Raw genomic sequence first — 25552 nt, 5'->3', positions numbered from 1 at the left:
GGGTAGAATGACATCAGAAGTCTATGACCTGATTGTGTATCTAATAATGACTGACTTTTGTATATACCAAGCACCCATATACGGTAAAGCGGCTTTCGCTCAGTGTTGAGCACCGCCTTCGGGAACGTCTGTAGAATCCGAAAAAGTGTCCGTTTCGTCATCGTTCGCGGCAGTCCCGATAGCTTGCTTGGTCTTTGTTTCTCTCCTCCTTTTCATCACGCCTCCCTCTTGGTCACCTGACCCATGCACCGCAGACTTCTCGCTTGTCTCCCTCTTCGCCCTGATCATTGCTCTGATCCCGTCAGAGAGCTTCCACAGCGGCAACGCTACGAGCGACTTCGAGAGATTTACGTCCTTTAATGGAATCTGTATCTCACCGTTTCTGTCTGTATGTCCAGTGTGTCGTGCGGGAATATACGCGATGACGTTGTTCTTCTTGTTCAGCATTGCACGAACAGCAGGACGTTTGTGTGGTGTAAGACACCAGTGTTCCTTCGCATGGCCGATGACGATTCCTTCTTTGCGCAGGCCTGAATGCTTTGTATCATCGATGATGATGAACGACACCTCAGATGCGGTAGCTTCACGGACGATCGGCAGTGAGGGACTCACGGTAGAGAGATCAGGATCTGGAGGTGTACCCGTGTTGTGAGGTGCATTTCGCTCTTCGATCATAGCTTTTATGGCTCGCGTTCTCTTTTCGCCGAAGGTGAACTTGACCAGCTCGGGTGTATATTCAACGTGCGTCATCGCGATCTGTATGTCTCCTTTGATTGCGCTCCGTTTTGAGTATTTCGCGGGAATGTAAGCGACTACAGCGCCGACTTTGCTGATCACGGCGCGAACGACAGGGCGAACATTAGGATCGAGACAGCTTTGTGGGAGGGCGCGCCCAATCACGACGCCAGTGTCGAGATGATGACTGCTGCTCGAGTCATCTACGGTCACCACCTCATTGGCAGCAACCGGTAACGCGAGTGTGCTCTTGAGTGTATAGGTTGACGAGTCTTTCTTCGATTCTCCAAGGTAATCTTCGATGTCTTCCAAGAATTTTCTCTATGTCGTGTCAATCGAGTCTTCCAACAAGCGTCTAACGATTTTACCTTCGTTCGAAGTCCCTGATCGCCATATGTTCCCCCGTACCATAGCTTATCTTCTCCCTCCGTCTCAAAAGGATTGTGTGCATCCATGCTAGATTCTGGTGGTGGTTCCACCTGTTCGAAGTGTACATATAGTACCAATCTGCCGTCCACTACAAATTCGGGATCGAAGTAGCCTCCAGCATCCCATTCGCTGGGGCTTATCCGATCGTCGCAAGCATGACCGTCGAAATGAAGATGAGCGTTGTAGCGTTCCCACGGCTTGATGAAGATGTTGTGTACGTTCGCCAGGAGTTCCTGTGGGCTTTAGCATGTGATTGGTGTGTTATGGTTATGATCAAGTGACTAAGTCGAAGGCATGTATGGGAGTGAGACGCGACGCATGCTGGAATAGTAGCTCAGTAGACGTACCCAGTAGTTGCGAGCTCGACGAGCTGCAACACGGTAGCTAGTGTCTCGTCCGTTGAACTCGCGGACGAGTATCATGGGAAAAGCCTTCATTGCGATGTAGCGGGAGTGAGAGTGTTGGAAGTGGCCGGACAGAAGTTTAACAGTGTGTGACTTGATGTAGCCGATCGTAATCCGGTGGCGACATCGCAGTGAGAGAGACGTGGCATGGGAGCGTGGCACGTGTCGGCTTGAAGCGCGAAAAAGATAAAGTGAGATGCAATGGTTTCGTTGCTAGAAATTGATAATGGGTATCTTAGGAAATATTCAACGCGCTTTGAAAAAGGTACTCCTACCCAAGATTAGGTGTGCCTACATATCGGCTATGCCGGCATTGCCATTGAGCTTCCGGTTGTTCTCTTTCCCTCTGCCTTTGGTCTTTTTGTTATTACTATCGGTGATAGCAGTGCTGCTGATGGCTCTCTTCCTGCGCCCCGCTTTAGCGCTTGCGATGGAGGACGGCGTCTCTTCTCTCGATTCGCTGGTCAATTCCTCCGGCAGAAACTTCCCGCTGCCAGCAGCCTCTCGCACTAACGATACATAGAGCTCTTGTACGGCGAGTTCACTCGCACTTGCGTCTTGTGATGCGCCGCCTTCATCGGAGAAGGACGTGTCCGCTAGCGGATCAGGTGCGACGAGTTTGAGGCGCTCGGTGCCGAGGTGGAAGCTGTTGCAGGTTATTCGGGATATCTGGACTTTGGGGTGCGATATGTCGAGGGCGAGATGCTGCCGAAGATAGGCAGCCAGGGCACCTGTAAAGGGCTTGTCATGGGTGTCCTTGAGCAGTCTGCCCCTGTCGACGAAACCAGAGATGTCGCCGCCTGCGACTGTGATCTCTACGTGTTTGAGGATATTTGTGGTATTGGGGAATGCCAATTGGATATGCAGCTGTCTTATGATGTCTTGTATGGACTGGGTCGAGTACCTCGCGGCGAGGTGCCTGAAGTAGGTCTCGAGACTCGAAGTGATGAAGGGCGAGGGCAGCTTCAAGGGCGCAACGTGGGCATCGAAGGTCGTTCGGAGGTAGTTGAGGAAGATGTCGCGTACTGGGCCCGGCATCTTCACGAGTAGCAGGGGCAGTGACGTAAAGCCATTTTGCGAGGAAGTGACGCCCGGGTCGCGCAGCAGGAGCGCATTGTACGACTGCTTCTCGTACTCGAGGCTCACTTCCAGTCCACGCGCCCGCTCTGGGGTGAGCTGGGAGACGGAGGAAAGCTGTGAGGCATCGGGGTCCATCGACTGGCGATGTCGGTCAATCCAGGCATCCTCGTCGCCAATCAGCTCCCAGGTGCACTCGTCCAGGGGGCCCAGTTTCGCGGTGTCGTCGGCAGCGGCAAAGTCGACCTGCACGCCGCGCACGCTGTCGCCTTTGAGCTGTTCCTTGAGGCGCTTGGCATGGGTGCGAAGTGAGGCGTCGACTAGGAGGGGAGTGTCGTGGCAGTGGAGCGGGGACAGGCGGTACAGGTTGTACGTGCGGTTATAGAGTGGGTACGGGGGGATTTGGGCCATGCTGATGTCAGCTATCTTATCGCACAGAGGGTCGACGCGTGCGGGTGCTCAGAGGCGGGCGTGCAGGCGTCCATGGGGTTGCGTTGGAAGACGCTGGCGGCATCGAGACGCGTCGGCGGAGACGGCAGGAGCGAGTGCGAGCGGATATGACGCAGCGTGTTGTTGGACGATTTGCATGGTCCGTGCCTTCCGCAACACTTTCTTTAGTGACCCCGCTAAAACAGGGCCTGTCGAGAAGGTTCTCTTTTCTTCGACGTATTGCCAGCAAGTCATCACGCAGCGGTCACTTGAAATTTGCGAACCCGTGTCTGTCTATCTTTTACACGACCCCCCAAACACGACTTTCACCGCACACACTCCCTCCACGTTTGCCCACACATACCCCGCCATCAGAGATAAACATGTCTGTAGTAGGTGTTGATTTGGGAACGCTCAACAGCGTCATTGCTGTTGCGCGGAATCGCGGTGTCGATGTGGTGAGTAGCCCCGGTCGCATATGATACACCATAATACTGACGCCAGTAGATTGCAAATGAGGTTTCCAACCGCGCGACACCGTAAGTAGACCCCCAGCGCACGCAGCGCACACAACGAGCATCCACTCACAATTTCCCAGATCGCTAGTAGGCTTCGGCCCCAAGAGCAGATACGTCGGCGAGACGGCCAAGAACCAGGAAATCTCCAACCTCAAGAACACCGTCTCCTCCTTCGTCCGCCTCGCCGGCCGCAACCTCACAGACCCCGATGTCCAGGTCGAGCAAGACTTCATATCCGCGCCGCTCATCGACATGGGCGGCCAGGTCGGCGCTGAGGTGACATATCTGGGCAAGAAGGAGCAGTTCACTGCCACCCAGATCACCGCCATGTTCCTGACCAAGATGCGCGCCACAGCATCTGCCGAACTCAAACTCCCCGTCAACGACGTCGTCCTCAGCTGCCCCGTCTGGTACACCGACGCCCAGCGCCGCGCCATCCTCGACGCCGCCGACATCGCCGGCCTCAAGTGCCTGAGGCTCATCAACGACAACACCGCAGTCGCCCTCGGCTGGGGCATCACAAAGCTGGACCTCCCAGCGCCCGAGGAGAAGCCACGGAGAGTCGTCTTCGTCAACATCGGCCACAGCAACTACACCGCTACCGTCGTTGAGTTCAAGAAGGGCGAGCTCGCCGTCAAGTCGAGCGCCTGGGACCGCCACTACGGTGGACGCTACATCGACAAGGCCCTTGTCGAGCACTTCGCCAAGGAGTTCAAGGAGAAGTACAAGATCGACGTCATGGAGAACGGCAAGGCCCGCCTCCGTCTGTCCGCCGGTGTCGAGAAGCTGAAGAAGGTCCTTTCCGCCAACAACCAGGCCCCCATCAACGTCGAGTCCATCATGAACGACGTCGATGTCCGCGGTATGCTCAAGCGCGAGGAGCTTGAGGAGCTGATCAAGCCCCTCATCGACCGTGCTACCGCCCCTATCGAGCAGGCTCTCGCTGAGGCCAAGCTCACCACTGCCGACATCGACGCCATCGAGATGGTTGGTGGCTGCACACGTGTACCCGTCCTCAAGGCCAAGATCCAGGACTACTTCGGCAAGCCGCTCTCCTTCACCCTCAACCAGGACGAGGCTGTCGCTCGTGGCTGCGCTTTCTGCTGCGCCATCCTCTCCCCAGTATTCCGTGTCCGTGACTTCTCCGTTCACGACATGGTCAACTACCCCGTCGAGTTCACCTGGGAGAAGTCAGAGGACATTCCAGATGAGGACACCAACCTGACCGTCTTCAACAAGGGCAACGTCATGCCATCAACCAAGATCCTCACATTCTACCGGAAACACCCATTCGACCTCGAGGCCAGGTACGCCAAGCCCGAGCAACTGCCAGGAAAGATGAACCCCTGGATCGGCCGCTTCTCCGTCAAGGGTGTCAAGGAGGACCCCAAGGGCGACTTCATGATTTGCAAGCTCAAGGCACGCCTCAACGTGCACGGTGTGCTCAACGTCGAATCCGGATACTACGTCGAGGAAACCGAAGTTGAGGAGCCAATTCCCGAGTCTCCGTCAGCAGAGAAGAAAGAGGGTGATGTACGTTCCCAATTTCCTTCTGATCCTAGTAACGGGCGGCAAAGCCCGCCCGAGCCTGCCGCGAAACGACACAAGCCTGACGCTGATCCTGTACTTGCGCGTCCTGCTTCTGCGCACGTAACAAATGAGCTAACAAATTATGCGCAGGCAATGGACGTTGACAAGGACGCCGCCAAGGAGCCACCGAAGATGCGCAAGGTCAAGAAGCAGCAACGCAAGGGTGACCTGCCACTATCAGCCGGAACTGCTTCGCTTGACGAAGAGAGCAAGCAGACCCTGGCCGAGAAGGAGAACTCTATGATCATGGAGGACAAGCTCGTTCAAGACACCGAGAACGAGAAGAACAACCTCGAGAGCTTCATCTACGAGCTCAAGGACAAGATTCTCGACGTCTACGCCGAATTCGCCAGCGACGAAGAGAAGGCCAAGCTCAACACCAAGCTCGAGACCATCGAGGTAAGTCCCATCAATAGTACGATACATGAACTGCGCTGACATTTAAACAGGAATGGTTATACGACGAGGGTGACGACGCGTCGAAGGCACAGTACGTCTCCAAGAAGGAGGACATCCGCTCCATCGCCGGTCCCATCATCCAGCGCTACAACGACAAGATCGAGGGCGAGCGACAAGCAGCCATGGAGAAGCACCAAAAGGAGCACGCCGCCAAGCAAGCCGAGCTTGAGCGCGCAAAGCGGGAAGCCGAGTCAAAGAAGCAGGCTGAGGCGCCGCCGGCGGAAGAGCCAAAAGACGCGGAGATGACGGACGCCGAGGCACAAAAGCCAGACGGTGTTGAGGAGGCTTCTTAAGCGGAGAGGCATCTGTGAAGGCGTAACGGCAAAGTGAAAAGCATTTGGTCGGCGTGGTATACTAAAGGGCTACGTTTGGCGCCGAGGGGAAAGTTTTCTCTGTTCGACTTTTCTTCTTGTTTTCTCTGTGATGACGATCATGGTAATGCGATGCTTATGATAGACTAGTCCATAGACGAACGAACACGATATCCAGTTTTGGAACTACAATGATATGTTCCGCTGTCTCTATAATTTGGGTTCAGGCGTTCTTTCCTAAACGGGGTGCCAGCACAATGTCACATGATCATACACGAGCCCTTTGACTGCTGCTCCTCCTGCTCCTTCTTGTCCAGAAGCTCTTCTAGAGCATCTGTTTTCGCAGACCCAAAGAGATCCCTCAAGACACTACCAACGGCTGACACCGATTCCGTTTTAGGGAGATACGAATTCCTCTGGGCACCATGTTGGATGAGCGATTGGCAACATTGGTACCAAGCGCTAGTGAGACTCCCTGAAGGTTTTGTGCCACCCTTGTGCGCACGCAAGACGGTCTCATGTATCGAAAGTAGAAAGAGCAGCCAGACTGACTTGCCGTCGTTCAGATGAACTTGCTGATTTGGATCCGCTCCGCGATCGAGGAGGAGCCGTACCATGTCCACATTCACACTCGGGTCGTCGCGCTTGGAGTGGTATCGCATGCTGATAGGTGTGATGCGACGTGGGCGGAGCGCGTAGTCGAGTAGTGGCCGCCCGCCCTTTCGCATGTTGTTTGGGTTGGCGTCTAACTTCGCGCGAACGTACTTGACGAGACGTGCTTGCACAGTCAGTGCAAGGAAACTGTAGTTGTCGCCCTCTTGGTACACATCCTTTCCTCGTTCGCCAACCGCATCGCGGGCGTGCGTCCAGTGGTTCCTAGCGCCGCGTGCGTGGTGACTGTTAACGCGATCCATGTCATCGAGCACCTCGACTAGGGAAGACATGGGGTTCGGGTCGTTTCTCTCGGTTTCGTACGCGTAATAGAGTAGCTCGTCTGTTATTCCGATGACTATATTGATTGAAGGCCGTTCTTCGAAGTCGACGTCCGGGAGTAATTTAAGCATCACAAGGCACATCTTACATAGGGCAGATGTAGAGCTAAACTGGCCCTTGAGATTGGCTTGAAGTTGAGGGTAGTAATTATCCTGCAAAAAGTCGCCGACAGTCCGGTGGAGGAAGTCGACTGTGGGACCAAAGAAAAGGGGATGTCTGGAGTGACGGAGCAGTTAGCAAGTGTCTAAAAAGCTTGCAACCGCTTGATACAAGCTTAAAGCGCTTATAATATCTCTTGTGCAATCACTGAGCACGTCCACACCCCGAGCATTGCTTCGGGAGAATCTAGCACATGAGTAGCTGGCCGGAAATTTCACTTACTCTTCATTATTGACAACAAGAAGGTCATTGCATCTATTGTGAATGAGCGACTTCCACTTCGGGTACATCTCTTTCATTTTGCCCTCGCGGAAAGATCGCATGGAGAGGTTGGTGGCATATGCGGGGTTCTTGCGTTCGCTTGCCAGCAGTGAGAACGCGAATAACGGGAGCGGTTGCAGTTGATCCACTGTTATCAAGAATATCTGTGACATCTCTTCACGATATTGTGGCTGGACGGCGTTGAGCATACGCTCGAAGTAGGCTTCCAAATCTGCTGGGAACAGATTGACAATCTTCCACAGCGTCTCGACATCTTCGTCTCGGTTGACGGCGTGTACAATGTCACGAGTGACGAGGAATACCCATAACCACACGCCCTTCGCGAGGTCTGCAATTGCCCGCGTCATTGTTTCGCAAGTAAACCCAGCGTCTTCCAAACGTTGGAAGCTTTCATTCTCCGCAAGTTCGCGTTGAACGTGGCGTCCCATGTCTTCCTTGGTGAACCCCTTGATGTCAAATGTGCGAGAACGTTCACTAAAGAACTTCTCAAACACCGACCGAGGTCGCGTTGAGGCACAGATCTTGATGTCCTTGGATGCGGAAAGAAATTTCAGAGCGTGGACAACGTCCTCCTCAGCTCCGTTATACTCGTCCAGACCATCGATGAAGAAGCAAAACTTGACTTCTAAATCCTCCTGGGTAGCGATGCGCGCGAAGGTAGCTTTCAGTTCCTTTACATCCCAGTCTTCGTGCTCCAGGCGGTCAGGGCACACTATCTCGATGAGTCTTGGTACAGATTTGAGTATCTGATAAAGAAGGGACTGAAAAAGTCCGACTTGACTCTTCTGCATCTCGTAGCCTTGGTTCCAGAAGTAGTAGCTTGCTGTGCAGAGCTTGGTCGTACCGGCCCACCCTTCAAGGCATGTAAGGGTGCTCGGGTGTTCAGACACCAATTTCATCAGAGTTGATTTACCGCTACCCGCCTACATTGGTACATCAGTGTGAGTTCAGAAACCAAGGGCGTTTTTATTACCCGTCCTGTAATGCAGAAGAGCCCGTCATCCTTCTCGGTGCTATCTAACCAGACTGTGAAGGGGGTCAATGACTTATCGAAGATCCACGTGTTCGACGCTTTGTCAGCTTCTGGAATCTGGCTCCATCGTCGGCGCATTACTGGGAAGTACAGGCTTCTTATGATATCAGTCTGCTTAATGCATGCCTTATGTTCTTTCTCGAGCGCGTCAAGCTTCGTTTTCAGACTGGCTAATTGCGCCAACTGTGTGGTGCTTTCGCCTGTGCGATCCTGTCGTGAAAGGGTGAGGATTTCGTCTCGAATTTGATCCAACTTGGCGTCGTAATTGATGGCAAGATCATCTTGACCTTTCTTCAAGGCCTGCAGCTTGGCTGACAATGCAGAGTCATAATCACTATAGGAAGATTAAGTCAGCGTATCTGCTTCTCGACCGTTGATATTCACAGCTCCGGAAGGCCTATACTTTCAATCTTCGCGCTAATATACCTTCTGATGATGTACTCAACATTTGATCGAATCTGCTTGTCCAGCGCTTCAAGCCTTGTTCGTAGAGAAATAACGTCTCGTTGTTTCCAGAAACTCTGGAAAAAGACGCGGCTACTTTCGATGGTCTTCGAGCGACCCTCGCGCATATGTAGCCGGGCGATAGCCTTGTGCAACTCTTCGGCTATGCTGCGGCATTGTTGAACCATGCCCAAAATGTGCTTCTCGTGCACGGATAGCTTCTGACCGGAAACTTGCTGCTTCTTGACTCGCTCATGATATCTTTCAACGTTTTCCACAATAAGTTCGAGCTCTCGAACCTCCGCAGTTGTACCGTGAAGGGAATCGCGCACGTTCCGAACCCCACAGCTGAATTTGATGCCGAAGTCGATAAACGATAGGATGTTAGATACCAGCCCGATTATGGCGAGCGCCTCCGCCATTGTGAAGACCGAAAGTAGCATGGAAAATCCGCGGGTGCAAAATGATGAAGAGTATCGCTGCCAAGATGCTGACCGGTAGCATAGCCCCGCTGGCCTTGTGGTTGCTATGATCCTGATTGGATAGACAGCAGAGGGTGATCGCTGAGCGCCTATGGATCGAAGCATATGGAGGCGGTAACAACGTCTCGCAGACGCATATATGGATATTTATCCCCAGCTATCCGAACCAAGCCGAGAGCGTGACGCTCGGTCTTTTGACGATACATGCGTAGCAGCAATCACAAGCCTCTCCGTTAATCACGTCGCTAAGGTGCAAACTGTATGCGCCCCGGTCATCTTCAGAGCCTTTATCCCGCGAAGCCGAACTGCTTCGAGACACCACCACGCCCCGATGGGAACTACACGTTTACCACTCTGGAACACCAAGTTCGTCCACCATTGCACAGTTCATGGCTGTGGTAAGCTCACGAAACTTAGGTCAACGCCCCAGCTCCCAGATTGGTCCTACTACGAGCCAGCACGAGTTTCCGAGAATGTTGAGAATAACGAAATGAGACCGCTAGTCGGGTGGAATCTAAACAGCCGAACTCCACTGTGGCAGCACGACAACAGATGCATCCGCCTACCGGCACAGTTTTTTCGATGGCTAAGAGGCGCCCTACAGAGGCTCCTGTTGCTTACAGCTGAGCTCGTACCTTCTATCTTTCTCGGTGTTCGGTATCTGATGTCTGCTATCGCCGGATTTCCGAACAACATCTGCGAGCATATACCCCTTCCTTTCGCGATATTGATCTGGCTCTGTCTGCTCGCGACCCTGGCCGCCTGGGGAGGTGTAATTGGCATCGTCCTGAGTCGCGAAGACTCTACTTCAGTATTGCTTCCAGTCGAATTCGCATCGACGTTTATGTGGGCGCTTATTACTAGCACTGTTACAAACAGAGGGACATCTCCGGGCAGAGACGATTCGGTCTGATTGGGCGCGCTCACCTTGTTCCGTTGGTTCTTTGAGTAGCGAGATGTGGAGGGTAGGGACTGTATCTAAAGTGTTGTTCAAAGAGGCAGCTGGCAAAGGGGTCCACAGCCCCACTTTGATGACGAAGTTTGGTTAATCAGTGATGGAAAGCGCAAACCCGCGAATGAGGGAAAACAGTTCCTGAGTCTACTCAACACCTTGTGTCCGAGTTCTCCCTTGAATACATGGTGACAGGGCGATGATCTCTGTGCTTAGAGCTTAATTCCTTCCATGGGTTGGCGACATGCGGAAGGCTTCGACTGAAAGACCAGACCCTCCCGAAGTGCTTCGCGCTTTCATCGTCTTTGCATGTCTATCGATGCCACCAGGAACGGATATAATCTGTGTCGCATTTCTTTAGGGAAACGTAAACATTATGTCAGGAAGTATTGAATTGTCAAGATTCTATAGCACGCATGCAGCAAAACGCGACACTCGTATTCCACAAGGCCGAGCAATCAAAATGTAGCTATGCCGAGCGGACCAATTAGAGTGGTGTAACGTATGCAGGGGTCCGGCCTACCTTCCCGAAGTTTAGCGAGCCTAGGGCTGACAGACTGTCCGTTCCTCCTCCAAACTGTCTCGCAACATTTCCTGCGTCTTCTTTGAAACATGCTACTCGAGCCGCTAGATATCTCGCAAAACGAGTTGGAGCGACGCCTTCATGTTCGTCACTCTAGTTGGACATCGCTCTCGCTATGCAGCCAGAAGCCAACACACCGAATCAACATGTGACTGCAAAAGCTGCATGCCAAACTGTAAGAGGTGTTGTACGGAGGAAGTCTAAATCAGGGTGCGGAACCTGCAAGTAAGTGGACTCCCCTGTTCAATGACACGGTACTCAACCGATTGGCTGTTTGTTTTGCAGCGATCTGGGTAGAGATCTGTTCCTATGGACGCTTACCGACATCGACTAGAGCGCGAAGAGTCAAGTGCGACGAAACCAAGCCTGTATGCTCTCGCTGTCGCTCCACTGGTCGGACATGCGAGGGCTACGGACTGTGGGGTGGCGGAGGGAACACCTACGTTGAAAGATACGGCCTGGTGTCAACATCGATCCAGAAACCTCCAACCAAAGTCCTGGGTGTCGAGGAACTCAGGTATCTACAGTTATACAGGATCCGCATCGTTCACACAACTTCCGGTTGGTTTGCTTCGAAGTTCTGGAACTCGATCGTGCTACCAGCAGCGTCGTCAGAACCGGCGGTTCTTCATGCTGCTGTTGCGCTGAGCGCTGCGCACAGATGCAGTTTCGATTCGGCACAAGGTCCGGATGAGAGGGAAAAGTTCATGCTGCAACAATATGGCAAAGCAATCCAGTCGCTACAGCCGCTGTTGCGATGTGGAGACAAAGCCTCGGTTACTGTCATATTGGTCACCTGTCAACTGTTCACCTTGCTTGAATACCTCCGCGGGCAATACCAATTGGCCGAATCACACTTACGGAACGGTCTAAAGGTCCTGATCAACATGACCACGGAGAAGGATTGCCTAAATGATGGCGTCCTCAGAATCAAGCCGGCTTCATATGAAAAGAGCATCGACCAAGGCATTGTGCGCAGTTTCGCGACCCTACATATGCAAAGTAATCTGTTCGGTTCCAGTCTGGAGGATCTCGATGTCTTCCTTCAGCCGATGGAAGCACCCATACCATACCCTGTTTTTACGAGCACTGAAGAGGCGAAGGACGCTCTGGATGTACTGTTGCATGGTATTGTCCTCATAAGACAACGACATCGGAAGCTAGGGCCAGGTTCTAAAGACGAAGTTGCTGCGGTTACAGCATGGCAAGGAGAGATCGCGAACCACCTTGCAATGTGGTACGAAACGTATCTGGGTACACTGCACTCAATCGACAAACTAGCCTTAGCTGCCGGAAAGAAACCAAATGAACCATTGGCGTTCGGCGGAAAGACGCCACCAACAAAGCTTCCGACAGGCCGCGAACCATCAGTCCTCAAATTGCTACTCATGTATCATGCCATGGCGGGTATAATGTGCGGCTGTTTGCAAATACACTCGGAGCAGCACTACGAAGCGTACACGCAAGCGTTTCTCACGATCCTTGTTCATGCCATACACATTTTTGAAGAGTACTCCTTGGCAAAGTCTATACCCGACAACGTCAACCTCCACAATTCGATTGGCGAATACGGCTTTATCGCGCCTTTGTATTACACGGCTATCAAGTGTCGATACCATCGCATCCGCCTCCATGCTATTCGGCTCCTGCGGGTGATCCCACTCAAGGAAGGAACGTGGGATTCTTTCACGGCAGCAAATATCGCGGAAACGGTTATGGAGCTTGAAGAGCAAAATACTCACTATGGGGATAACGCTGGATATGGCTTCTCTCTCTCAGAGATACCCAATTTGGAAGATTCGTATAGCTGGTCTTTGATGCCGGAGCATAACATGTTCCACGATGTGGAAGCAACGACAAGAGGAGACCTCACGAACGAAGTCGTCGTCACATGCAAAAGACGGCGACTAGACGGTAGTCTGGAAACCATTACGTTTCACGCCAATCCCAAACCCAGGCACAAGACCGATAAGAAGACACATTCTTATACCTGAAGGGGACCAATACAGCTCAAGAACATCTCATGCAAAACCAGAACCACCCAATCCAGCGCATCCACTCCCTCCTTCCTAGAGCTCCCACCCTTGCATCTCTCGCTGCGTCCAGGCCCACAACTTCTCTCCCAATCCCGTATCCTTGGACAACTCACTCCCCATACCCAAAACACCCACAGGTTCATAATACCGTCCACTCAGCACGCCCTCCGCCGTCGCCGCCCAAACCCCATTCTTGATGCCTTCCTCCAGCGATCCACATCTCTTAGGCGCCACCTCCCTCGCCAGATACTTGATCTGCTCATCACCTCCCTCAGCGCCTTTATTGAAGATCTCTGTCAAGACATCACCAGGGTGGATCGCCACAGTAAGGATCTGTGGGTAGTGTAACGCGTATTGGCGCGCGTAGAGTACGTTGGCTAGTTTGGATTGCGTGTATTTGTTCACGCCTGACAAATCAGTTTGGGAGTATTTCAACGTGTCGAACGCGATGCCGCCGTCTGGCAGGGCGGCGGTGTGAGCGTGGCCCCGCGAGCTGACGGAGATGACGCGTGGTGTCAAGCCCGTGGTCTCTGCAGTGGAAAGCAAGGTTGGTGTGAGGAGTTTAAGCAGGAGGGCATGGCCAACGTGGTTCGTTCCGAATTGCAGTTCATGACCTTGAGGTGTGGTGCCGGGGTAGCCGCCCATCTATCGTCGCAGAAGAGTGTCAGTCAACGACAAGACATTACCAAAAGACGCAATACGCTGGCAAAATAGAAATCGGACATACAATCCCAGCATTCAACATCAAAACATCCAACCTGCCTCCACAACCCTCCACCACTTCCCTCGCCGCTCTTGCTACCGAGTCGAAACTCGCTAAATCGCATTCTACGAATCGAACATCGACGGACGGGGCTACGGCTTTTATCTCAGCGACGGCAGCATGGCCGCTTTCGACGTTACGGCCGGCGATCCAGAGTTGTGCTGGGTTTAGGGTGGCGAGGGAGAGGGCGGTGGCTTTTCCTATGCCGCTGTTTGCGCCCGTTATCAGGATGAATTTGGAGGAGAAGGATGGAGTAGGCGACATGGTTTCGCGGACTTGAAGACGGGATAGAAGAGGTCAAGGTGGAGGAATGTAAAAAAGTAGGAGTCAGAGTGTTGGGGCCAAAGAGTTGGAAGGTGGATGTGACGCATGGGTCATAGGATGTATTGCCATTCATTTATCTATTGCTCCTATTTTTCAGTTTCCGACTTATCCCCCGTTGTTCCAAAAGAGATCTTGTGCATTTCCATAAGGCGTATGATTCGCTAATGTTTTCCGTGGTTAAGGCGTCCAGGATGTGAGACTGCGGAGGGGGAAAGGCACCGAAACTCCGATGTAGCGGTACGACATCCTCCGGGGAGCGACAATGAGCTTCGCATCAGCTTCTAATGATGCTTAATGATAACTAAATTGTAGCCTTCCTTGGACAAAGTGCTTTTAGCAGTTTGAACCACCATCCATCGAGATAGCACACCTGAAGTTCATGCCCCCCAACAGACACGTACCTTTCCCCTCCTCACCATCAACCCACCCTACACAACCTCCCATCCTGCGTAACAATCCCCTCCCTCTTCCCCCCATCCAAATCCCTAACCTCCCACTCATCACTCCCCACGCCTCCAATCGCCCAAAACACGCCTTCAGGATCCCACTCCCTCTTCACCCTAGCCAACCTCTCATAATTGCTCCCAAAGAACGCCTCCTTCCACTCCCAATCCTGCGCATCCCCTTCATTAATATAACTCCCACTCCCAGGCGTAACATCCCGCCAAGCCTGCATATACCCCTGCAGTCTCTGATGTCTTTCTGTCAGCGCCTCGTGCGATAAGATGGGTGCTTTGCCGTCCCAGTGCGCGTTGGGTTCGTAGGCTTGTGCGTGGAGGACTGTGGTGCGGAACGCGGGGGTTACGCTGTTGTTTGGGTTTCCGGAGACGGAGAGTGTGGGTGCGTAGTTCATGCCGTGGAAGGTTAGGGAGCCGTTTTCGACGGCGTGGCGGATGGCGAGGTGGGAGGTTTCTAGTGTGGAGGGGGTGGAGAAGGTGGTGCGGGGGAAGAAGCGGGATGCTATGAGCGTGTGGCCTGTTGTTTCGCCTATTACTCTTTTGGAAAGAGGCGATGCTTCGTTTGTGGAGTCGTCTTCATACGAGAAATATGGCGTGAGAGAGCGTTTGAGTGTCGGCATAGGTTGCTGGATACCCAAATCGTTGAGCTTTTGAAGCAACGGGCGGACAAATTGCCGATATTGGGTGGTAGTCTTGTTAGGAACCGATATACTGACAGTAAAGGTAAGACCTGTGCTACTACTGCTTGGGTAGATGAAGCTGTAGCCCAAGCCGCCTGCGTCACAGATGGCGATTGAAAACTCCCAGTACGCGCGCATGCCGGCCCAGAAGGTTTCTGCAGAAATTGGAGGCGCACTTGATCCGCGGTCTGGTGTCGTTGAGAAACGAACACTGCCTGACGTAATCGATGTGGTCGGGAATGCTTTGACGACAACGGATGTGATGATGCCGAATGTACCTGGTATTTGGTCAGTGACAGTCGGATTCCCTGTTTGCTGGCAGTGATTACCCCCTCCTCCTCCTCTGAAAGCCCAGAACAGGTCTGCATTTCCTCCTTCATGTGCTTCGACTACCCTTCCATCAGCTGTAACAGCAGTGATGGCGAGCACTTGATCGGCCGCCAGACCATAGTAGCTGGTATAGGCGCTGTGTCCACCACCTTGAAGGAAGCCACCTGCGATACCTACAGTCGACCCGCCTGCAACAATCATGAGCATATTCTTCTGCCGCATTAGTGTAGACCCCTCAGAAGCCTGGGTACCGGCGGCATAAGCAACAGCTTTTCCTGTGTACGAACCAGTTGGTGATGTGTAGTTCGGATCATACGTCATGCCTTTGAGGTTGCGTGTCCACACACTGAGGGAGTAGCCACCAATGGACTTCCCGTTGAAGTCGTGACCTGAGTTCTTGATCACAAGACGGATATTCTGGTTTCTAGCAAAGTTGACTGCGAGTTGGATGTGTCTCGACGTAGTGGCTCTAACAACGTACTCCGGCCAGCCACCTTGGGTACAGTTTGAATTTGGTTGTGAGGTTGGTGTGCATGCGTTCCCGGATGCCCATTGGGACATGGTACTAGTCGGATCATCGGTACTGTCGTAGTTAGAATGACACAATAAGGGTGAAGTTGCGGTACGAGTGAGCTCACTGTAGGTTCATGCCCGCCCAGTTACTCTTGTACTGTTCGCATCTCGCTGCATTGTAGCCCTCACCAGTATAGCAAACGCTGGCAAGCGGTCTAGGCTTCAGTAACACACCGCCGAGCGTATTGTTGAAAAAGGCCCAGACATCCTCGCTCGGCCACTCAGCGTCACCCGGGGTGATCTTGCAGTTAACAGGCGCCGCAGCTCGTGATGCACTACCAAAGCGCACTGCATCATTGCGAGCTGCATCCTCGTCGGTGAGCTGTTCGCGCTCCCAATCAAAGTTGAGAGCAACAGCTGCCGCCGAAAAGAGAAACAAAGTGAGAGTAGTATGGAGCATCTTGGTGAAGTTGCAAGTGCCAGTGTATTGAGGGAAAGATGTAGAGTTGCTACAGGCAGGCGCGATGGGACTCAATATAGGAAAGCACCGCCATCACGACGACACACCGATGCCCTTATCGCTCATACTCACTGTAAAGCAGCCTGTTTGCTCCCCACACACCCCTTCATCACCTCGACTGTGGGGCTATACGCGCATGTGGTCTTCGCAGGTGTGGGATGACTGAGCTGTGGTGTTCACCTATTGTCCTGCATATACGTGCCGGCTATATAGCTTACCACCGTCCCGGTTCGCAGAAAGAGTTCCAGGCGAGAATCCCGGTCTAGATTTACCATTAGCCCGCGCGTGCAGGGTGATCAACTACGCAACAACAGATGCAAAACGATTCGAAGAAGGGAGATATCTTTTCATACAAGGGGTTATCATGCAATACGACAGTTGGACAAATGATCATGGGGGATAGAAAACGCGCCATCCGCTGTACATAAGATCGTCTGTCCCTGAGATCCAATCTCATCTAGCCCAATAGTAAAGTTACACAGTCGTCCCAAATGCACCGAAAACAGAATCAGATTATAGCATAAGCTCGAGAGGGCTCTCAATGGCCTTCTTGAGCTCGCGCATGAACTCGCCGCCGACGGCACCGTCGACAACCTTGTGGTCGAAGCTGCCGGTGATGACAATCTGGTCGTCCCACTCAACGCTCGCTGTGCCATCCTCGGCCTGGCCTGGTACTGCGACCTTCCTTGTTGTGCCGATTGCGACGATGCAAGCTTGTGGGGGGTTGATGACGGCGGTGAATCGCTCAACAGCGGGGTTCATTCCCATGTTGGAGATGGTGATGGTTCCGCCCTGGTATTCCTCGGGCTTGAGCTTGCCGTCGCGTGCGCGCTTGCCAAGGTCCTTGATCTGGGAGGAGATGGATTGGAGGCCGAGTCCGTTGACGTTCTTGACAATGGGGGTCATGAGACCGACGGGGGTAGAGACAGCCACGGAGACGTCGACAGTGTTGTGCTGGCGGATAATGACCTTACCGCCATCCTCGCGCCAGGAGGAGTTGGCAGCGGGGACCTTGCGGGCGGCAACAGCGAGAGCCTTGACAAGCAAGTCGTTGACCGAGAGCTTGTACTCGCCGTTAGCTGAGGCGTTGAGAGCTTCGCGGAGCTTGAGGAGCTTGGAGACGGAGATGTTGGAGGCGACGAAGTAGTGGGGGTTCTGCTGCATGCTCTCGCGGAGACGGGTAGCGATGACCTTGCGCATGCTGGTAGCCTCGACGTCCTCGTACGCGGCAGCGGAGGCGCCAGCGGCGGGGGCAGCACCGGCAGCAGGCTTGTACTTCTCAATGTCCTCCTTGGTGACCTGGCCGCCCTTTCCAGTGCCCTTGATGGAACCGATCGGGACGCCCTTCTCGAGCGCGAGCTTCTTCGCGGCGGGGGAGACGGCGGGCTGGCGCTGGAGAGCGGTCTCTAGACGGTCGCCGGTGGACTCAGACTCGATGGCGGCGGGCGCAGACTCCTCCTTTGCGGGGGGAGCGGTCTTGGAGCCAGTGTTCGGGGGCTCGCTGGCTTCGGCGGCGTTGCCCTCCTTGGAGGGAGTGTCGGCCTTCTTGTCACCACCGGCGTCCTCGATGGAGAAGCTCTCGAATGCGGAGACGTCCTCGCCCTCCTCAACCATAACAGCGATGGGCTGTGGAAGTCAGCATGGTGCCCTCGAAAGCTTGTGTACCTCGACTTACGCTTCCAACAGCGACGTCCTTCTCGCCAGCGTCGCGGAGGATCTTGGCGATGGTGCCCTCCTCCTGGAACTCAAAGTCCATCTGTGCCTTATCCGTCTCGATCTCGACGAGGACGTCACCGGGCGCTATTGAGTCGCCGACCTTCTTCTGCCATGCGCCAATGTTTCCGGCGGTCATGGTTGGGGAGAGGGCGGGCATGCTGATAACGCTGTGCGAGGGGTAGGCTGCGGGCTGCGTTAGCAATGCGATGGCCAGCGGAGTATCTCGTCGCGAGGGACGCGGTGGGAGTGCTCACACTTGGAGGCATAGTAGCGTGCGAGCGCGGACAGGGCTGGTGTGCGTCTGTATACGGCGTGTCAGCTATGCTCGTCGGAGGATTGTGGGCAATGCCAGGCGGGAGTGAAGCTAACGTACGCGGAGCATCTCGAGGTGGGCAGGGCGCCGCGCAGGGCAATTGACCCCCGCGAGCTCAATTGGGTCCCAGCCCGGGACAGCAGAGTTGTGGTTGCGGGCATTGTGTTGGGATGCCGGGCGCTGAGATTTTACTCCAAGCGACGTGAAATGGGGGAAGACGGGCTTGTCGGGCGAGGGCGACAGGCAGACAGAGGTCAGCGAGCTGGAGGCTCAGGCGCTTAGCGGTCAGGGCTGGAGGAGATGGAAGACTGTTCAACGAAAAGTTTAGTGCAGCTGGTTGGAGACCCGGCGACTAGCGTTCTCTCCCGATGAGGGTCTATGCTGGATGCGACATTTCCCGGCAGGACGCAAAGTGTGGCTGAAAAGCACCAGCATCAGCCACAGCCCGGCGCCACCCTAGCCTACCGCGCGGCTGGTCCCAGGTACGTAACTAGCCAGGAGGAAAGACACAAAGTGTCATCTCAGAGCACGACTCGCTCAACGCCTGCACAGACTCGCCCGCTGTCCGCTGCTCTGCACTGCACTGCGCCAGTCCGAGTCACCACTGCCGCGCTCTCACTTTTTTCAATCGCTCCTTCTCCGCCATGGTTGCAGAGGAAGTGACATTCCTACAAACATCCCGGACGTGAACAACTATGGCCGACACCGAACCCCCGCCAGCGCCCCGTGAGGACATGGAGAAGCCCGACATGGAGGAGCAAGATGCACCTGCCGCAGACACACGAGAAGAAGAAGAGGACGAGAGCGACTCCTCAGACGCCGAGTCGGAGCAAGCGTCAGAGCAGGCATCAGAGCACGCCGAGGATACGTCGTCCCCAGCGCCCGAAGCTCCACGGGAAGAGGCGGAAACATCGACACCTGCGCCCGGAACACCAGTCCTCCACGTCCCCAACGGAGGAGACGCGCCGCGATCATCCGAGCAAATCTTCGACCACCGCTTGCCTATCGAGAACCGCCCGCGAACCGACTCGCAGTCCACGGTAGCCACTACGGCCACGCGACCATCCACAAAAAGCTCCCTCGTCTTCGTCGTCACCGCGCTCGAGACAATCGCAGCTTCCAAAGATGCCAGGAAGAACAAGAAACTGGGCGACAGCACCAATGCCGCCTTGTCGGCAATCAAGAACGAGGGCGACCCGGCGCGCATCAACCCCGAGGTCCTCTTTGAACCCCTCCAACTTGCCTCCGAGGCTCCCAACGTCCCCGTGTCCATCACCGCGCTCGACTGCATCGGCAAGCTCATTAGCTACTCCTACTTCTCAGTGCCGGCCGAGCCGCGAGCCGACAACAGCGAGGCCCCTCCTTTGATCGAACGAGCCATAGACACGATATGCGATTGCTTCCAAGGCGAGGCCACTGCGCCCGAAGTCCAACTCCAGATCGTCAAGTCGCTGCTGGCAGCTATCTTGAACGACAAGATCGTTGTACACGGAGCAGGATTGTTGAAGGCTGTGCGACTCACGTACAACATCTTCCTCCTTTCCAAGTCAAGCGCGAACCAACAAGTAGCACAGGGTGCACTGACACAAATGGTGGGCACAGTCTTCGAAAGGGTCAAGACGAGACTTTCTATCAAGGAAGCTCGGATGAACCTGTCGCGCTCATCTTTGAATGACAAAGGGCAATCAAGTGAGAGTGTACAGCCCGAGGAGGGCAGCGCAGAAGACATCACCGGATCCGAGGCCAACGGCGACGATGCAGAGGACGAGCACGATGCCGAAAACGCCGAACCGAGCGACAAGGCAGTCGACCGACACACTGGACCCAAGATCACGCTGCAAAGCTTCGAAAACAACATGAGCTTCAACGACGACCGTATACACGACAATGCGCCAACGCTGGTGACCCGCATCAAAGGCAAAGCTGGGTCACGACATGTGTCCGGTCAAGAGGGTTCGCCTCATGTCAACACCGAAGAAGAGGAGGAAGATGAGATATTTGTCAAAGACGCGTACCTTGTCTTCAGAGCCATGTGCCGTCTGAGCACAAAAGGTCTGTCAGTGGACCATGCCCACGATGTGAAGTCCCAAGGCATGCGCTCAAAGCTTCTCTCCCTGCACATGATTCACACTATACTTTTCAATAACATTGCTGTATTCGTATCGCCATATGCCACTATCCGCAGTGGCAGTGACGAGCCAACGAGCTTCATACAGGCAGTCAAACAGTATCTTTGTTTGAGCCTGAGCCGGAACGGTGCAAGTTCCGTGAAGCACGTCTTCGAAGTTGCCTGCGAGATTTTCTGGCAGATGCTTAAATACCTGCGCATATCACTCAAGAAGGAAGTCGAGGTGTTCCTAAAGGAAATCTACCTCGCAACTCTAGACAAGCGGAGTGCTCCTGCATTCCAAAAGCAATACATTTTGACAATATTCGGAAGGCTGGCAGCAGACCCCCGAGCACTAGTAGAGATCTATCTCAACTATGACTGCGATCGCACCGCACTTGACAACATGTTCCAACGCGTCGTCGAACACTTGTCCAAGATCTCCAGCAACCCCGTCACCATCACACCTGTGCAACAGCAAGCGTACCAGGACCAACGAGAGAAGCAATCAAGACAGATGGATTGGCAGAGCCGAGGCACATTACCACCATCACTGACGACCGTCTCCATGAACTCATCACACGACACGGAACATGGCTACCCTCAAGAATATGCAATGAAGCAGGAGTCTCTCGAGGCTCTGGTCGAAATCCTCCGATCTCTCGTCAACTGGGCTCAGCAAGCCCTGCCTGACAACACCAAACCGAACCACCCTGACCTACGTCCGTCGCTCGACAATCTTCGCGTATCAACCGATACTAGGCTTGCTTCAGAGTCACCAATGGTCGGAGCAGATTCTGGAACCGTCACGCCGCTTGCCGAGGACGATTACAGTCAGCTCGAGAAGGCAAAGCAGAGGAAAACGGCCCTCACAAGCGCCTTGCGTCAGTTCAACTACAAGCCGAAGCGTGGACTCAAGACATTGATTGCAGAAGGCTTCATCCCCTCAAATAAACCTGAGGACATCGCTCGCTTCTTTCTCGACAATGATCAGATCGACAAGACGGCACTGGGAGAGTTCCTTGGTGAGGGAGATCCCGAGAACATTGCTATCATGCATGCATTCGTGGATTTGATGGACTTTACCAAGACTCGCTTTACGGATGCCCTGCGGCGCTTTCTCCAAAGCTTTCGACTGCCTGGTGAGGCGCAGAAGATCGATCGTTTCATGCTCAAGTTTGCTGAACGATACATCACCGGTAATCCCAACGCATACGCCAATGCCGACACTGCATACGTTCTGTCATATTCCGTCATCATGTTGAACGTTGATCAACATAGCAAAAAGATGAAGGGTCCACGTATGACACCACAAGACTTCATCAAGAACAACCGCGGCATCAACGACAACGCCGATCTTCCGGATGAGTACCTACAAGGTATATACGATGAAATCTCACAAAATGAGATCGTGTTGAACACAGAGCAAGAAGCCGCTGCAGACAAGGGTCTGCTCAATCAGCAACCCACAGGAGGGCTGTCTAGTATAGGACAGGTACTTACGGGTGGTGCTCGCGACCTACAGCGAGAAGCAATCGTACAAGCGTCGGAAGCAATGGCTAACAAGACCGAGCAATTGTACAAGCAGCTCCTCCGAGCTCAACGAAGAACAGCAACAGCTCTTCCAGTCTCCAAGTTTATCCCTGCATCCTCATCCAAGCACGTCGGACCCATGTTCGAAGTCAGCTGGATGCCAATTTTGACTGCTCTCTCCGGCCAAGCTCAAGATCACAACATTGAGATTGTTCGCCTCTGTATTGAGGGCATCAAACTAGCAATTCGGATATCGTGCTTGTTTGATCTAGACAGCTCGCGACAGGCTTTCGTAGCTTTCCTCTCGCGCTTCACAAACCTCTACAACGTGAGCGAAATGAAGGCTCGGAACATGGAGGCATTGAAAGCCTTGATCGAGATTGCACAGACGGAGGGAAACCTTCTACGTGAATCTTGGCGCGAGGTCCTCACATGTGTTTCTCAGTTGGATCGTTTCCAACTCATCTCAGCCGGTATCGACGAACGCGCCGTACCGGATGTGCTCAAGTCAAGTTCAGGCACTACGCAGTCGCGTAAGAATCTCAATATCCCAGCCAACCGTCGAAGGCCAACCTCACAATCCAGCACTATGAGCTTCCAATCTGAAGTAGCTGAGGAGAGCCGATCAACTGATATTGTCCGTGGAGTAGACCGCATCTTCACCAACAGCGCGAACCTCTCTGGTGAAGCTATTGTGGACTTTGTCAAAGCCCTTGTTCAGGTCAGCTGGCAAGAGATCCAGTCTTCTGGGCAGAGCGAGTCTCCGCGTACCTACAGTCTGCAGAAGCTCGTGGAAATCAGTGGCTACAACATGACGCGTGTGCGCTTTGAGTGGACCAACATCTGGCAGGTGCTTGGCGCTCACTTCAACGAGGTTGGATGTCACACCAACACTAACGTGGTATTTTTCGCTCTCAACTCATTACGGCAACTCTCAATGAAGTTCATGGAGATTGAGGAACTGCCCGGTTTCAAGTTCCAGAAGGACTTCCTCAAACCCTTCGAGCACATTATCAACAACGCCAACGTTGTCTCGGTCAAGGACATGGTGCTACGCTGCTTGATCCAGATGATCCAAGCGCGCGGCGAGAACATTCGGTCTGGCTGGAAAACCATGTTTGGCGTTTTCACTGTGGCCGCCAGAGAGCCCTATGGTATGTGTTTTCTGAAGTTCACTTGTACAATCACTAATAAGCAGCAGAGGGCATCGTCAACCTTGCCTTTGAGAACGTCACCCAAGTGTACAATACCCGTTTCGGTGTAGTCATTTCCCAAGGCGCATTTGCAGATCTTATTGTCTGTCTGACTGAATTCTCGAAGAACTTCAAGTTCCAAAAGAAGTCGCTACAAGCAATAGAACTGCTCAAGTCATCTGTACCCAAGATGTTACGGACGCCCGAGTGCTCCCTATCCGCCCGTGCTGGGTACCTAAAGGATTCCGAAAAGGGCTCTTCGATACCGAAGCAACCCAGCCGACAAACTCAAGAAGAGCAATTCTGGTTCCCAGTACTATTCGCCTTCCACGACGTCCTCATGACTGGGGAGGATCTGGAGGTTCGATCAAGAGCTTTGAGCTATCTTTTTGATACCCTGATCAGCTATGGAGGCGACTTCCCAAGGGATTTCTGGGACATGCTCTGGCGACAGCTTCTATATCCCATCTTCATGGTTTTGAAGTCAAAGTCCGAGATGACAAAGGTTTTGAACCACGAAGAGCTTTCCGTTTGGCTATCGACAACGATGATCCAGGCTCTGCGCAACATGATCAAACTCTTCACCCACTTCTTCGATTCGCTAGAGTATATGCTCGACCGGTTCTTAGATCTCCTCGCCCTTTGCATATGTCAGGAGAACGACACGTTAGCGCGCATCGGCAGCAACTGTCTACAGCAGTTGATTTTACAGAACGTCCAGAAATTCCAGGCAGATCACTGGAGTCAGATTGTCAAGGCATTCGTCGATCTGTTCCAAAGGACCGAAGCAACAGCCCTATTCTCTGCTGCGACGAGCGGCTCTTCGGCACAAAGCACTTCGGCGAACGGTACTGGCAACACATCGGACTTGACGACACCGACAGGAGAAGGGCCTCCCGGCGAATTGTCGCTTCAAACACCTGCTGAGGAGCCAAAGTTGGACAATGCGCTAGGTATCAACGGTCTTTCAGGCGCAAGGCGACCGTCGCTGGTGACCTCGGACTCTGCTAGCATTAGTGGCGGAGTTGAGCAGCGTATGCCATCCCCGCTACCCAAGCGTCAGACACAAGAGCTAGAAGACTACCGTCCCGAGAACCAAGATCTCCAGCAACCACCTGTTGTCGTAACTGCTGCTCGCCGTCGTTTCTTCAACCAGATCATCACCAAGTGCGTTCTCCAACTCCTCATGATCGAGACGGTTCAAGAGCTCTTCACAAACGAAGCCGTTTACGAGAAGATCCCGTCTGGCGAACTGCTTCGACTTATGGCTGTACTCAAGAAGTCGTACCACTTCGCTAAGCGCTTCAACGCCAACCGTGACTTGAGGTCACGCCTATTCAGGGAAGGTTTCATGAAGCAACCGCCAAACTTGTTGAAGCAGGAAAGCGGATCTGCGTCGGTGTATGTCAGCATCCTATTCCGAATGTACCACGACACATCCAACGACCGCGCCGCATCACGCGCCGATACGGAAGCCGCCCTGATCCCACTGTGTGAAGATATTATTGCCTCATACGTCGATCTCGACGAAGAGACCCAACAACGCAACATCGTTACGTGGCGTCCTGTCGTCGTGACCGTATTGGATGGATACACTGGCCTGCCCACCTCGGATTTCGAAAAGAACGTGGAGCTTTTTGCGCCGCTTGTTGTTGGCCTTCTCGGCACGGAGATGGCACCCGATGTACAGAGAAGCGTACAGGCGCTCGTTGGGCGCATCTTCGAAACAAAGCTGGGCATGGAGAAGGTGCCACTCATGCCGGCCATCAGTCGGAGTCCACGGGGTAGCTTCGTGGGTAGTCCATCCCAAAGGAGAGTCAGCAAAGGTGGACGGTAGAGTGATTCTCTGTCCCACATCTTCTTTCAGGGTTTCCTGGCTCAGCACTTGCTGATGTGTATTTTTTTCTTCAGGTCTGATTCGGCAAGCTGTGTCAACTTGTCAGCTCAGCACCTCTCTGTTCTTCTTTTGGATCTAAAGCATTGCCACTGAGGTCTGGAAGTCTCCAGAGGGCGTTTGTGGGCGCGAAGCCTGGTTGTTTTGTACAGTAGTACGATGTCAAAATCTGCATCATCTTATCGATACTTTCTATGACTTCCCCTTTGAGCAAGACGGCTAGAGATGAATCAATAGATTACGAGTCGTGTGCCGTCTCTTGGTTCTGGTGATGGTAGTCCACGAGATCATC

The 25552-nt window shown here is 53.5% G+C and overlaps 9 protein-coding genes across 9 annotated transcripts; 3 read left to right on the top strand and 6 right to left on the bottom strand.

Annotated features, from left to right (window-relative positions):
- Window positions 1-99: 99 nt before the first annotated feature.
- On the bottom strand, window positions 100-1601 carry J4E83_002509 (uncharacterized protein; the record flags this gene model as incomplete). The annotated part of the gene is made up of 3 exons (XM_049329455.1): window positions 100-1056; window positions 1104-1397; window positions 1512-1601. The coding sequence occupies 3 exons, from the start codon at window positions 1599-1601 to the stop codon at window positions 100-102; spliced, it is 1341 nt and encodes a 446-aa protein (XP_049191134.1).
- A 258-nt stretch (window positions 1602-1859) lies between these two features.
- J4E83_002508 (uncharacterized protein) lies at window positions 1860-3056 on the bottom strand (the record flags this gene model as incomplete). The annotated part of the gene is made up of 1 exon (XM_049329454.1): window positions 1860-3056. One exon carries the CDS (start codon window positions 3054-3056, stop codon window positions 1860-1862), a length of 1197 nt encoding a protein of 398 aa, XP_049191133.1.
- Window positions 3057-3457: 401 nt separating this feature from the next.
- Window positions 3458-5934, top strand: HSP88 (Heat shock protein hsp88; the record flags this gene model as incomplete). Its single annotated transcript, XM_049329453.1, has 5 exons — window positions 3458-3532; window positions 3582-3613; window positions 3673-5215; window positions 5273-5581; window positions 5632-5934. The coding sequence occupies 5 exons, from the start codon at window positions 3458-3460 to the stop codon at window positions 5932-5934; spliced, it is 2262 nt and encodes a 753-aa protein (XP_049191132.1).
- A 278-nt stretch (window positions 5935-6212) lies between these two features.
- Window positions 6213-9285, bottom strand: J4E83_002506 (uncharacterized protein; the record flags this gene model as incomplete). The annotated part of the gene is made up of 4 exons (XM_049329452.1): window positions 6213-7161; window positions 7327-8309; window positions 8501-8753; window positions 8861-9285. 4 exons carry the CDS (start codon window positions 9283-9285, stop codon window positions 6213-6215), a joined length of 2610 nt encoding a protein of 869 aa, XP_049191131.1.
- A 1841-nt stretch (window positions 9286-11126) lies between these two features.
- On the top strand, window positions 11127-12874 carry J4E83_002505 (uncharacterized protein; the record flags this gene model as incomplete). The annotated part of the gene is made up of 2 exons (XM_049329451.1): window positions 11127-11134; window positions 11215-12874. 2 exons carry the CDS (start codon window positions 11127-11129, stop codon window positions 12872-12874), a joined length of 1668 nt encoding a protein of 555 aa, XP_049191130.1.
- Window positions 12875-12949: 75 nt separating this feature from the next.
- On the bottom strand, window positions 12950-13943 carry J4E83_002504 (uncharacterized protein; the record flags this gene model as incomplete). The annotated part of the gene is made up of 2 exons (XM_049329450.1): window positions 12950-13561; window positions 13776-13943. 2 exons carry the CDS (start codon window positions 13941-13943, stop codon window positions 12950-12952), a joined length of 780 nt encoding a protein of 259 aa, XP_049191129.1.
- A 478-nt stretch (window positions 13944-14421) lies between these two features.
- Window positions 14422-16444, bottom strand: J4E83_002503 (uncharacterized protein; the record flags this gene model as incomplete). The annotated part of the gene is made up of 2 exons (XM_049329449.1): window positions 14422-15895; window positions 16110-16444. 2 exons carry the CDS (start codon window positions 16442-16444, stop codon window positions 14422-14424), a joined length of 1809 nt encoding a protein of 602 aa, XP_049191128.1.
- A 573-nt stretch (window positions 16445-17017) lies between these two features.
- Window positions 17018-18694, bottom strand: MRP3 (Component of pyruvate dehydrogenase complex, mitochondrial; the record flags this gene model as incomplete). The annotated part of the gene is made up of 4 exons (XM_049329448.1): window positions 17018-18130; window positions 18180-18403; window positions 18475-18521; window positions 18594-18694. The coding sequence occupies 4 exons, from the start codon at window positions 18692-18694 to the stop codon at window positions 17018-17020; spliced, it is 1485 nt and encodes a 494-aa protein (XP_049191127.1).
- A 534-nt stretch (window positions 18695-19228) lies between these two features.
- On the top strand, window positions 19229-25203 carry J4E83_002501 (uncharacterized protein; the record flags this gene model as incomplete). The annotated part of the gene is made up of 2 exons (XM_049329447.1): window positions 19229-23327; window positions 23375-25203. The coding sequence occupies 2 exons, from the start codon at window positions 19229-19231 to the stop codon at window positions 25201-25203; spliced, it is 5928 nt and encodes a 1975-aa protein (XP_049191126.1).
- Between the last annotated feature and the right edge of the window lie 349 nt (window positions 25204-25552).

This window comes from Alternaria metachromatica (genome assembly GCF_023757995.1).
Source record: "Alternaria metachromatica strain BMP 0045 chromosome Unknown scaffold_4, whole genome shotgun sequence".
Lineage (NCBI taxonomy): Eukaryota > Fungi > Ascomycota > Dothideomycetes > Pleosporales > Pleosporaceae > Alternaria > Alternaria metachromatica.
Note: the sequence above shows the minus strand (reverse complement) of the source record. Positions and strands in the feature narration are given on the sequence as shown.